Here is a 14,042-nt window from a genome sequence, read left to right on the forward strand (position 1 = left end):
ATCATGCTGGACTGCATGCCTGGTGACCAATGGTATGCATTCTGTTATCTGCTGAACACTGTAGAACCCATAGAAGGTGGGCTGATGAGCATCGTCATTGGACCCGTGATGAGTGGCCAACTGTCCTCTTCTCTCATGAGTCACAGTTCAGTCTGCAGCCTGATAGTCATAGTGTCCTGATCTGGCATGAACGAAGAACATGAGAGAATCCATGTTTCATGTGAGAAAGAGACTCCTTCAGTGGTAAGAGAATCATAGTGTTGGCTGGCATCAGCATTGGTGGTCGTACCAACCTCCACGTCATCAAAAACAGATGACGAGATGAGGCCCTGCACCCTATAGTGGTACCCTATGCTGGAGCAGTTGGAAACAACTTTCTTTTCATGTACGGTAATACAAGGTCCCACCGTGTGCATCTCGTCAACAACATGCTACAGGAGGCAGGAATCGAAAGCATGGACTGGCCTTCACGTTCTCCAGACCTGAATCCCATTGGACATGCTTGGAATGCACTGGGAAGACACCAGTCAAACCCTCCAATGCCTCCCACAACATTTCTTGAGCTGGAAGTTGCCCTGGAGCAAGAGTGGCAGAGAATCCCACAAGAACTGCTGGACAATCTGCTCCTGTCCGTGCCCCATCGCTGTCAGTGTGTTTTGACAGTCTTGAGTGACCATACACCCTACTGAACAGTCAATGTGTGGCACTCTTGTCCAGTTTGACATGCTTCGGTTCACACCAACTAATATGTTACTTGCTACTCAATCACGATCATTGAGAGTTTGCATCTCATTTGCATAATTGAACTTTCTTTAACTTGACGTTTGCTTTTCTGATGTTCTTGTTTAACAACAAAAAAAATCAAATGCTTCTTTTTTTATTGCTTCATATTCATTTTGAAATATTTCCTAATTTTTATGAGCAGTGTATTTGGCCCCCTTTATACTTGATGAACTCCCCACCCCTATATCCCATATATACACACACACACACACACACATTAAAAAAATAAAATAAAGTAAATACATATATTAAATTCTTTGCCCTGGCTGGTTGGCTCAGCAGTAGAGCAGTGGCCTGATGTGTAGAAATCCCAGGTTTGATTCCCAGTCAGGGCACACAGGAGAAACGACCATCTGCTTCTCCACCCCTCCCCCTTCTCTCTCTCTCTCTCTCTCTCTCTCTCTCTCTCTGTCACTCTCTCGTCTCTCTCTTCCCCTACTGCAGCCATGGCTCAAATGGTTTGAGCAAGTTGGCCCCGGGTGCTGAGGATGGCTCTATGGTCTCGCCTCTGGTGCTAAAATAGTTTGGTTGATGAGTAAGCAAGCAGTGACCACAGATGGCCACAATATTGCCCAGTAAGGGGCTTGCTGGGTGGATCCCAGTCGGGACGCATGCGGGAGTCTGTCTCTGCCTCCCTGTCCCTTACTTAATAAAAAAAGGAAAAAAAAGATTCTTTGATACAGATTCTCTAGTTGAATTATTATACATGCTTAATAAAGGTGTTAAAAATAGTAAAAACTTTCTTACAAATAATAAATAGCCCTAATAGAGAGTGAATAGTCTATTAAAAACTATGAATTTTGGGAGAATGCTGTTCTATCTTAATAAAATATAATAATAATGTATACTATACCTCAAGTTCAAATTATTATTTCATTGAGTTCTGCCATTAAAAAAACAACAGAAGTATGAATTTTCCTGGTGAGTAAACAATGTTACAACTGGGATAGTTCTCTTCTTGAGAACATATTGCCATAGACCTTTGAAACAGAAAATTAGGAAAACATTTAATCCTCCCAGTTTCTGGAGCTCAACCCCTCAATCCTTCTGGAGGGGGGGGGCAGAAAAGAAAGAAATAGGAAAAACGTGTTTTCAAAGGTTTTATCCATCCCTCTGGGTAAGCCAAATTCTTTTGTTCTTTTAAAGCTTTAAATTTTGCTTAATACCAACCTTCTGTGTTTTCTCCTTTCAACAATGAGCCTGCGCCTACCCTCAGACACCCTGAAAGCAAGACGGGAGGAAGCAGAAGGGAAGCACATGGTGGTGGAGAATGAGGAAGAATGATTTTGCTTTGAACATGGCCAGAAGATTTCACATGATACCAAGCCATAAAATTCTAAGTATAATTCACTGTTTGTATTCATCCAGTGAAGTGAATAGGATAAGATTTACCCAGTGAACTTTTATCATTCTGTCCTGTTTAAATTATAATCTGGAAACAATTTGCAGAGCAGTAGGATGGGTTTACGTGTTGGGTACAACATGCACTCATCACACGGAAAAATTCTTGTCTATCCTAATAACTACAACCACTTGTATTGAATTCAACTTCCAGTTGCAATGCATTTCCTCTGAGGTTATCACAACAATATTCTGATAAGTTTGTGAGGACTGATACAATTATCAGCTTCCTTATAAATGGGAGATATTAAGGACCAAAGTTCAAGTCACAACTCTGATCCTTGAACTGGCCCGTGAGAGTGGGTTCCACCCATCCAAACCCTGCCCCTCATTCACAGTCAGATGCACAGGGGAGGTTGGAAATAGCACCAAATTTAGGCTCAGAAGCCCTTGCTTAAAAGTACTACTTCCCCTACTTATTGGCTGTGCCCTCTGAACAAGTTACCTAACCTCTATTCACCTCAGTTTACTTGCATGTAAATTAGAAATAACATGTGCTCTGCCTGTTTCTAAATGCTTGGGAAGAACTGCTAAGCAAATATATGTAGAAGCTCATAATAAACCATTAAGAGCCACATAAATGTCGTGTATTATTCAAGGTCCAATTTGAGTTCTACTTTATCCAGGGAACCTTCCAAACTTTCAATCCAGTTTACACTGAACTCTCCTCTGGCATTTCCTGCTACACTATTTATCTCGGCATTTGATACATTCGCTCTTGTATTGTCACTTAAATACTTCCTAGTCAGGAACATCTTCCCTCCGCAGAGTCTAGCATACAGCCATAAGCTAGGCAGTGCTCTATATTGTCAATGTTGTGAATGAACCGGTAGAGCTGAGAATAGACTCACCTTACCGGTACCACAGTGCTCATTTCTACAAGAAATTTTGGAAAAAGCTTCCCTATGGTATATAGTTATTATATTCATGCTCTCATAAGGGTACTTATTCACTAAAAGGCAGACTTTTCTTTTTAAAAGAAGAGAGTATCCTGTGTAAACTGCTCGAAGGGACCAGAAGCATCGCCCAACCACAGGTAAGATCTCAGAGGCTCCTCCAGTTGGGGGAATCCTGCTAAGATTCCCTCCAGAGGAAATATTTTTCCCCCATTTCTACTTAGGTTAAGTAGGCCTCACAGGGAAAAATCTTGGGGACATACGTGCAAATTAGGCAACGCTTGTTTGATTTCTGTAGAAAATAAAGCATCCTAAAGGTTGCTCATTTTCCTGGGGAAGATACACTCTAACTTATATAGAATTATTTTCCAGGGGCTCTTGGTAGCTTTCCCACAAAACCCCAGCTGCTAGTAGTACTTTACCTGATCTTTGTACACCAGTGTACTGGGGCTTGACCGTGGTTTGTCTTTAAATGAGTAAGTGGCCACTTGCTTCTTCAACAAGCTCATGAAGTCAGGAGGCATGTACTGGGGAAGGTCATTTAGGACTGGATCATTTCTTTGCACAAGAGGTGGTTTTTTCCTTCCTTCACCTTTAAAACTATAGGTTGCTACCACTGGATTTAATAGGGATTCTTCAATAAAAGTTTTCAAGTGGTAAGTGCCAGGGATAGGAGTATTCTGTGGAAAAAAGACATCATTTTTCATGTCAGTGTGTAAACCAGCAACATCTCCAAAAGCAGCATTCTTGAAAGGGTCACTCCTAAGCAGCATTTCTCTGTTTCAAGGTTTAATAAAATTCTATTAAAATACTGTAAGTGCTCTGGACAGAACAGCATTTCAAGAGAATTATGATTATTTCCTTTCTGACACAACTGCTGAGTTATAGAAAATAGGTTATAGCCATAGTTGAAGCTTTACCTTCTTAAAAAGTAGCTTCACAGATACTTAAATTTGAGATTCAATTTGATGCTAAGTCTCAGGCCTCCAGTGAGACCACTCAGGGTGCTTCTTGGCTAAGTCAAAGTTATCCCACTTCTGCTTTGGAGGTGCTATGGGTTTCTGTCTAGCCCTTAAATGGGAAGCTACAGGATAATAACATGAGGCGAAGCATGAATTGGCAGAACATATCGCCTAATTAGTCCAATAAGGGGTTTGGTACTTTCAAATCCCAACCACAATGTGGCTAAATGGCCAAACCTGAACGTTTAGTCACTGCTGCTTTTGTGGCCATCTTTCCACTGAGCACTCAGCTCAGTTCCACCATTAAAACGAGTTCAATTCCAAGAATGCTCTGGCCCATGGGGCCTCTCTGTTATTGCAGGGTGTGGATAGGAAATATTTCTGCAATATAGAAGCGATGTCTTTAGAGGGGGTTCTTCTGGTTATTTTACTTTCATGTATTACCATCTTGCTTTTATATGCTGATCTGTTAGTTAATAAAAGTTATCATAGACTCTATGCCATCTAAGTAAGATAAAAACTGAAAACCCCCAAACCTCAGCAAAATGTATGCTTTTAAAATTTTTTTTCTATAACCTTAGCAAGGTCATAAAATGGGTTGATCTTACCTAGATATTCAGTAAAGCAACTAGATTTCAAGAGTTGTTTTACTTTTCCTAGCTTTAAAATTAAAAATTTAGTTTCTTAGTCACATGCTAATACTAAAATTATAAGTATAAAATAAGGGCCACAGCTTCCTTATGAATTGTTAGTGACTTTAATAGGTAAGACTAATTAAATCAAATATTCATGGGAATAAGAATAATCTGAATAGGAAAGAATGGAAAATACATACTGTTAATGCTGTTCTCCACCATCCTTCTCTTTCAAAAGATGATGGCTTCCGGGTTGGTCTCTATTAACAAACACAAAATATGCTTATTCATCTGAGAGATAATTCCTAGAAGTTAAATAGAATTTATAAAATATTTACTCAAATTAATTAATACCTGCACCAAATTGGGTCAGTCTGAATTAAAATGAAAGCTACATTATGATCGATTTTGCTTGTAATATTTCTTTACATTGTTATTTTATGATTTTAAGTACTTTTTATTTATTCATTTTTAGAGAGAAAGGAGAGAGAGAAGGGGGAAGGAGCAGGAAGCATCAACTCCCATATGAGCCTTGACCAGGCAAGCCCGGGGTTTTGAACCGGTGACCTCAGCGTTCCAGGTCGTTGCTTTATCCACTGCGCCACCACAAGTCAGGCCTTAAATGCTTTTTAGATATCTAAATTCCCTTTGGAAAAACTAGAGCAATAAACATCCCCATCTAACAGAGATGGCATAAGGATAATTAGATGTGACAAAATTTGGTGTTCTTGGAAAGAAAAGGCTTGTATAAATCCAAAATTGTATTATCATAGTTGTTATTAAGACTTCTGGCTCAGTCCTTTTGTCCACTTCAGTGGGTGAAGAGAGCTTGTCCTCTGACAAGGATGAACTGAGAGACATGGCAGAGTTTGGCGCCAAGGACGGTGTAGATATTATGAGATGTTTCAGATGCTTTAGAAAACCTAAGTTTAAACAACATAATAAAGGACACGAGCCTCCATCTCCTCCCAATTTGCTGACAGTGCTCTTGGTGCTGTATTTTTGCCAATGAAAATGAACAACTATCTTGGGTTTGTTTGGTGACTGTAATTTCAGATCTGTCACTCTTGCTATGTTATACACATTCAAAAGGAAGAGAAAAATATGTAAGACAATCATTTCCACTTAACTAATTTTTACTTCTAGCAGGTAAACATACAGGTAGCAGTGCAGAGGTCATCTCTGCTTCCCATACCTTGACATGCAAAAGTCTCTCCTAATACTCCACATTCAAACTGAAAAGGAAAATTAAAATCTCTAATGAGCCTGACCTGTGGTGGTGCAGTGGATAAAGCGTCGACCTAGAAATGCTGAGGTCACCGGTTCGAAACCCTGGGCTTGCCTGGTCAAGGCACATATGGGAGTTGATGCTTCCAGCTCCTCCCCCCTTCTCTCTCTCTCTCTCTGTCTCTCTCTCCTCTCTCTCCCTCTCTCTGTTCTTTCTAAAAATGAATAAATAAAATAAAATAAAATAAATTTTAAAAAATCTCTAATGAAGCTGCTATTTGTATTTATGAACATTAATGAATAAAAACTGCTTGGTTACCCTAAAAAATAAAAAGATTTATGGCTGAGGTGATTGTGCTGGGAACTCAAGGCCAAAGTGTGTAGTCATCAGATTACTATGATATTGGGATATAAAATCCTGAAGATATGGCAAATGTTGCCAATTGCCATTTCCCAGACTTCACACATTATCAGATATATATATGATACAGCCAGTTCTCTCACCTTGTCTAGCTAGCTGTGACACTGAAGAGTCAGAATGATGGAGGAGCCAGAAAGACTTGAACTTGAACTCTAGCTCTGCCACTAACTAGCTAAGGGTACTAGGCAAATTACTTACTCTTATGAGCCTCAGCTTCCTCTCAGGAGTATAAAATTAAGGCATACCAGGGTTGGCATAAGAATAAGACACTGTACATATAAACACTTGCACCCACAACCAGGGCTCAATAATAAATGGTAGCTTTTATTTTTAACATCTCATCTGCCAAGTTAAGAAACAGATTGTTTTGGTATTCTTCAGTTTCCAAGGATGCTCATGTCTTCCGTAATAAGTACTCTATACCCTTTAATTATTTTTCCACATTTGACTCAGCCTCACTGTTAACAGAACAAAATTGTTCAGTTTTGTTTTTTTGGTTTTTTTGGTGCTATTTTCCCAGTAGGTAAAAGCATTAAAATACTGATTTCTACTTTCATTTATACGGCTTTTGTTATTAGTACAGCATATAGGTTATCACAAGCACAATGCATTAAAAATAATACACAATTGAATCAGCAAAACTGATGTAATTCATTGTTCCTGTCTAGCAACTTATATCCACTCTACTTGAGTATCATGGCTTTAGTTTCATTACTAAGTATGTGCATTTCTCTAAAAACATTGTTTCATACACACTAATCTGAACTTCTTCCTATACATTCTCTTTATTGGATTTACATCAAATATTCTCTGTGCACATTTTACAGAAATTGAACTTTCCCAGGCAGGTCAAGACAGGTCTCCCACCTCTACCTGGGCCAGGAAAATGAGTTGGGAAGGACAAGGGATAAGTAAACATGATACATCTAAAGGAAAGCAATTGGCAGCTGCTGTTTTGTTTTGCCCAAGGCAGGTGATCTAAACTACACCCATCTACCACTTCAAATTTGCTTTAGGGGTGAATCACTTTATAAAAGATAGGTTAAACCTCCCTAACCAAAGGTAGTTTAAAATATTTTATAAATGCTAAATTAAAAAACGTGTCCATAGACTAAAACACAAACAAAATAAAAACCCAATCTCTCAACAAATGGGAAAATGCAAGAAATCTAATCACCCTATTCAAGAGTTGGTCCGGCATTAGTAGTGAAGGAGGAAACGGAGAAAATAAAGAGCAAATAGGAATGATAAGGGAGTAGCAACGAAGAGGAAATAAAATAAACTAGAGTTCAAATAAAAATCAGAAGAAAGGACTACAAAACGGTGAGAACAGAGAGAGAAGAGAGAACAGAAGCGGTGCAACGGCCCTGGATTACAGAGCTGGGATTTTTGGCGGAAGAGCCGGGCGAAGAGGAAGGTAGTTGGGTGCGTGCACCAGGGAAGGACAGTAGTACCGAGACCATGACCACCGAACCGTCAAGCCCTTACTGTGGTGGAGCTGATGGTGGGAACTGCCTTGTTCATTGCGACCACCTCAGTCCTTAGGCCCAGACTGGCATCTGGTTGCCAGGAGACACTTGCGACCGTCCGCTCTCTAGCGTGCGCAGGGCTCACGCCAAGTCTTTCTGCAGTGGTGGGGGAAGGGAGGCGGGCACACGCTTTTAAGTCCCGCGCTCAGCCTCGTGCACGCACCCGAGGATGGAATCGCCCGAAAGCCCTCAGGTAAGTAAGTATCTGCACCGAGATTTAAGGTGGTTTGTAGCTCTGGCCAGAGAGAGCTCGATTGGTTAGAGAGCATCGTCCCCGCAGAGGTTGCGGGTTCGATCATTAGTCAGGGTACATACAGGAACAGATCGATGTTCCTTCCTGTCTCTCCCTTCCTCTCTGGCTAAAATCAATAAAAATATTTATAATAATAAAGGCGCCTTGTAAAGGCTTAAACATATCACAATCTCCATCAATCCATTTTTATATCATCCCCAATCCCATACCCCCAGCAAAGAGGACAGAATGCTGGCTAGGTATACTTAGCTTTAAGGCAAAAATCAGTTTAGCAAACACTAAAATTTTTAGCATCCTCCAGATGGTAAATTCGTGTCACTTCTCTTGCCTGACTTGTGAAGTGGCATGAGCACTAGATCCAACAGGCTTCACTGTGAAACCAGACACCCTTCCCTCTCTCTGAGACCCTTTCACCTTCAACCTCCTTTGATGTAGCATCTCAACTGATAAGCAATCTCATCTTTAAAAACAAATCCTCAGCCTTAAAGAATCCATTTTATAGAGTACCTGCTGTGCTCCAGATAGTTCACATACATTAATTTAATTCTCACAACCCTGTGAAGTAGGCATTAATCCCATCTTATGAATGAGGAGAGAGGCTGCCTTGGACAGCTTTATCAGCATTATACAGCAGTGGCAGTTCAAATCCCCGACTCCAGTGCTCCACTGTCCAAACCGCCATGAAGTTTCTGCTCCCTTTCACAAATTTAAGAGTAGGCTCAATTCTTTCACCTCCCATAATTTCCTGAAACCACCTTAATCTGACGTGTACACACCTTTCCATTAAAATGGCACTAGCTAAACTAATCAATGATCCAATGGCCAAATCCAATGGGCATATTTGAGCTCTTAACTTGACCTTTGTCATGGTGGGATCGATTACTCCTCTACTTCACTCTTGATCCCTCTCCTCCCTTGATTGCAAGAATATGAATGTTGGCTGCATTTGATGACTTGTGCTTGTCTATAAGGGTGATATTGGTACCTTCCCACGAGGTGATTATGAAGACTGAGTAAAATGTTTGGAACCATGTCTGGCATAGTATGTTCAGTAAATATGGGCTATCACTACCTTTAGGACAAAAACAAAATTTACAATCCAATCTCTTCTCCTTCCCCTCTTTGGAAGCTCACACTTTGATATATGGAATTGACCCTTGAACACCGGATTAGGGAGGGGTGCAGATCCCAAGCAGTCACAAATCCATGCATAATTTTTGACTCCAAAACCTTCAGTCCCTTGGTACCCACAGGTGATTGGTTCCAAGAACCCCACCGATACCCAAATTCTCAGATGCTTATGGCCTTTTTATAAAATGGCTTAGAACAATGCATACAATTGGCCCTCTGCATCTGTGGATGTGAAACCCAGGGATATGGAAGGCTATGGAACTACTGAAAAAAATCATCCAGTAAGTGGAACCAAACATACCATCTTCACACTGCTACGGTCTCCTCATATGCTTAGCTCTTCTTTGACAGCCTGATACACCTCAAAGGTTAACTCCTCTGAGAAGTCTCTAAACTTAATTAATCCCTTGCAGCCCAAAGGGACTCTGTGCCTATCTACATTGGAGGACTAATTTCAATAGTTCACAATTTTAAATATATTCAAAACACAAATTGTCTTCTGAGTCTTCTGAATGCAAGTTTAAATTATTTAATAAAGGACTGACCAGTTTTCTCTCTATAAATAAAACCAGAGAATGGCGTGACCAGGCGGTGGCGCAGTGGATAGAGTGTCAGACTGGGATATGGAGGACCCAGGTTCGAGACCCTGAGGTCGCCAGCTTGAGCATGGGCTCATCTGGTTTGAGCAAGGTTCACCAGCTTGAGCCCAAGGTCGCTGGCTCGAGCAAAGGTCACTCGGTCTGCTGTAGCCCACCCCCCCAAGGCACATATGAGAAATCAATGAACAACTAAGGAACTGCAACGAAGAATTGATGTTTCTCATCTCCCCCCCTTCCTGTCTGTCTCTGCCACAAACAAACAAAAAATACCAGAGAATGAGCAGTGCTTTTCAAAAATTAATATGCACACAAATACCAGGGGATTTTGTTAAAATACAGCTTGATTCAGATTCTGGGGCAGAGCCTAAGATTCTGCATTTCTAACAAGCTTTCAGGTGATTCTGTTGGCAACTTTTTGAGGAGCAAGAGTCTGGAGGACTCCATTTCTCTTAAAATACTGGGATTCTAAATTTATTAAACAAAGCCTTAAAACATATAGGATAAAGAAATGACAATCAGGCACCAGGTTTGAAATCAAGAATTATAAGGTCAAGAGGGAAGTATTTATAAAAACCAGTTTTCACAGGTGTAAGAGATTAATCAAGTCCATCACTGTGTCTCATTTCATTTTCTTCAAGAAAACTGGCTCAGCAGACTAGGGACTAATACCCTAGAGACTAAACTATGATGAAACATAAAGAGAAGCCCAGAAGCCCATACAAGGTGTGAAACAGAAGGGAACATCTAAATGAGAAAATAACTTGAGTATCTCAAAACCAGAAATAGCATGGGTCAATGATTTCAAGGACTTCACCAGTAATAGATTAGACACGTAGAATAAACAAAATGTCCTCATAAAAAAATAAAACCTTTTGCCCAGGCGGTGGTGCAGTGAATAGAGCGTCAGAATGGGATGCAGAAGACCCAGGTTCGAGACCCTGAGGTTGCTGGCTTGAGCGCGGGTTCAACTGGTTTGAGCAAAGTTCACCAGCTTGGACCCAAGGTCGCTGGCTTGAGCAAGGGGTTACTCAGTCTGCTGTAGGCCCACGGTCAAGGCACATATGAGAAAGCAATCAATGAACTAAGGTGTCACAACGAAAAATGATTGATGCTTCTCATCTCTCTCCGTTCCTGTCTGTCCCTATCTATCCCTCTCTGTGACTGTCTCTGCAAAAAACACAAACAAAAAAACTTATTATATAACCAGAGAAAAATAAAAAAATATATATATTTTCAGGTTATCATACAGGCATTTTTTTTAATAATACAAGACTATACACTAAGTCTTGTATTATCAAGTAAGTCTTTGATAGTGCTTCTGCTATGCATCAGATCTTTAATGAAAATTATATTTAAACTGCAATAGTGGTTTTAATTATCTGAGAGCAAACAGGCTATAGATAGTATTGAGTCAAGAATGACCCTGATAATATAAAACAAGTAACATGGTCGTTTTAAATGTTTTAAAATTATAGTCCTGGGTTTGAAGATTGCTGTAGAAAGTATAACTGACAGATGAACCTAGCCCCGTTTACGCTCCATGACCAGTTAAACTGCTCTATGCTTCTATTTCCTGTAAAATAAAAAATAATGCTGACTTTTGTGAATATTACAATATTAAATAAGCCATTAACATGACACAACAAAAGTACTCCAAAATTGTGTTTCCCCTTCCACCTTGACAAAGTAAACTTCAAACTATTGTGGAAACTGGAAAAACACCAAGATTAACTTTGCCCAATTCCCTCATCTTAGGGTCATAACTGGTTTAACAGGATAGTTAACACACCAGTGATCACTTACTGCAAATGCCAACGACTAAGCTAAGTACTTTTTACATTAATGTAAAAGCCAAGTTAAAAACCAGTTGGATAAAGCATACTCTTTTTACAGGTATCAGAACTGAGGCTTGATTTATATTGATGTCTTCAAGCTTACACATAGCAGTATCTGAAACACTGCAATCAAATACCAAAGCCCAGCCTGGCCTGTGGTGGTGCAGTGGATAAAATGTCGAGCTAGAAGGCTGAAGTCCCTGGTTTGAAACCCTGGGCTTGCTGGGTCAAGGCACATATGACAAGCAAGCAATGAACTAAGCAAAGCAACTCTTGAGTTGATACTTCTGGCTCCCTGCCCCCCTCTTCTATAAAATCAGTAAATTAAAAAAAATAATAGCAAAGCCCAGATATTTCTAACAGGCAGACACAGAAATCTTCCACCAAATACCTTGTTTGGCCTTTTTTTTTTTTTTTGTATTTTTCTGAAGTTGGAAATGGGGAGGCAGTCAGACAAACTCCCGCATGCGCCTGACCGGGATCCACCCGGCACGCCCACCAGGAGGCGATGCTCTGCCAATCTGCGGCGTTGCTCTGTTGCAACCAGAGCCATTCTAGCGCCTGAGGCAGAGGCCACAGAGCCATACTCAGCGCCAGGCCAACTTTGTTCCAATGGAGCCTTGGCTGCGGGAGGGGAAGAGACAGAGAGGAAGGAGAGGGGGAGGGGTGGAGAAGCAGATGGGTGCCTCTCCTGTGTGTCCTGGCCGAGAATCGAACCCAGGACTCCCACACGCCAGGCCGATGCTCTACCACTAAGCCAACCGGCCAGGGCCTTGGCCTTTCTTTTGACTATAAACTCTTATATCTAATGAGTATCTTCCTATTTGATTTGCCTGCCTAGTATATCAAAATGTAACTTACCATTAGTATTAATTCCTGTAATTTCTCCTATCTGAAACATACTCATCACTCTTTTCCTTCACTAACCATCCAGTTTTCTATTTTCTGGTAAACAGTGGTATTTAAATGGTCAAAGATGGGCAGTAACCTGCCAAATGAATCTCCCTCTGGCAAACTAACCCTTTGAGTAGTACGAACATTCATGTACATCCTTGTGCCTCCTGACCATCGAATACAATTGTACAAAAATTTTCATTTTAAAAATGTAAGGCAACATTAAAAAAAGGTAAATGTATGTTCTTCTTGTTTCCATAAGTTATCAAATATGATTTTGTTAATATACTGGAACTAATACCCTTTTTTGAAAAAAATCCTCACTCCTGGGGGTCAGAGAGCATGAAAAAAACTCACAGCTCAAAGGGTTAAAAACATTGGGGCTATAATAATCATGTAACAATTATACTCCGTTTGCTATGAAATCTCTCAAGTATTTTATAAAACCCTCAAAAACCCTAATAACCACCTTTTGAGTAGCCTAAATTAGAGAAAGCACTGGTTTAGAAGCAAAAACAAACAAGGTTTAGTTACTGCCAATCCACTCCTAAAGATACGTTTATATTGGTAAAACATTGCAGATGGATGGGCCCAACTGAAGTCTTCTTTGCCTTGTAGAATTTAAAAGCACAATGTGTAAATATTAGGAAACAGAGGTAAAACATCATGACCTTTCGCCCTCCCTAGATTTATTTTGTTGTTTTTAATACATACATTTTAAAAAAATCAGCCTGACCAATGGTGGTGCAGTGGATAGAGCATCAACCTGGGACACTGAGGTCCTAGGTTTGAAACCCCGAGAGGTCACTAGCTTGGCTTGAGCCCCTGGTGTGTCAAGGCACGTATAAGAATCAATCAATGAACAACTAAAGTGATACAGCTATAAGATGATGTTTCTCATCTCTCCATTCCTGTCTCTCAAAAAATAAATAAATCATTGTATGGCTCAAGTCAATATGGGCAAACAGATGGCAAATTTGAAAAATATATTTAAAATGTATGACATTAAAACATCTACCTTAATGCCAGTTCCCACATTTACATAACATTAATATTTCACTTATCTTTCTGAAGAAAGTATAACTTAAAAACTAAACACGCCTGACCAGGTGGTGGCGTAGTGGATAGAGCGTCATACTGGGATGCAGAGGACCCAGGTTCGAGACCTCGAGGTCACCAGCTTGAGCGCGGGCTCATCTGGTTTGAGCAAAAGCTCACCAGCTTGAACTCAAGGTCGCTGGCTCAAGCAAGGGGTTACTTGGTCTGCTGTAGCCCACAGTCAAGGCACATACAAGAAAGCAATCAATGAACAACTAAGGTCTTGCAACAAAAAACTGATGATTGATGCTTCTCATCTCTCTCTGTTCCCGTCTGACCCTGTCTATCCTTCTCTCTCTCTCTCTGTCCCTGAAAAAAAAAAAACACATAAAAAACTAAATACAATTTTGATTAGTTAAAAAACAGTTATACTAAGTA

General features: G+C 40.3%; 1 protein-coding gene across 1 annotated transcript in view; it reads right to left on the reverse strand.

The window, feature by feature from the left end:
• STPG4 (sperm-tail PG-rich repeat containing 4) overlaps positions 1–7,927 on the reverse strand; it is a 41,605-nt gene extending 33,678 nt beyond the window's left edge. Inside the window, exons 1-3 of the mRNA XM_066267075.1 lie at positions 7,814–7,927; positions 4,878–4,937; positions 3,503–3,760 (exon numbers count right to left, since the gene is read on the reverse strand). Coding sequence (XP_066123172.1) covers positions 3,503–3,760; positions 4,878–4,937; positions 7,814–7,849 — 354 coding nt within the window. The 5' untranslated portion in view covers positions 7,850–7,927. The remainder of the gene's footprint in view (positions 1–3,502; positions 3,761–4,877; positions 4,938–7,813) is intronic.
• Positions 7,928–14,042: the final 6,115 nt, after the last annotated feature.

This window comes from Saccopteryx bilineata, chromosome 3 (assembly GCF_036850765.1).
Source record: "Saccopteryx bilineata isolate mSacBil1 chromosome 3, mSacBil1_pri_phased_curated, whole genome shotgun sequence".
NCBI classification, from domain to species: domain Eukaryota; kingdom Metazoa; phylum Chordata; class Mammalia; order Chiroptera; family Emballonuridae; genus Saccopteryx; species Saccopteryx bilineata.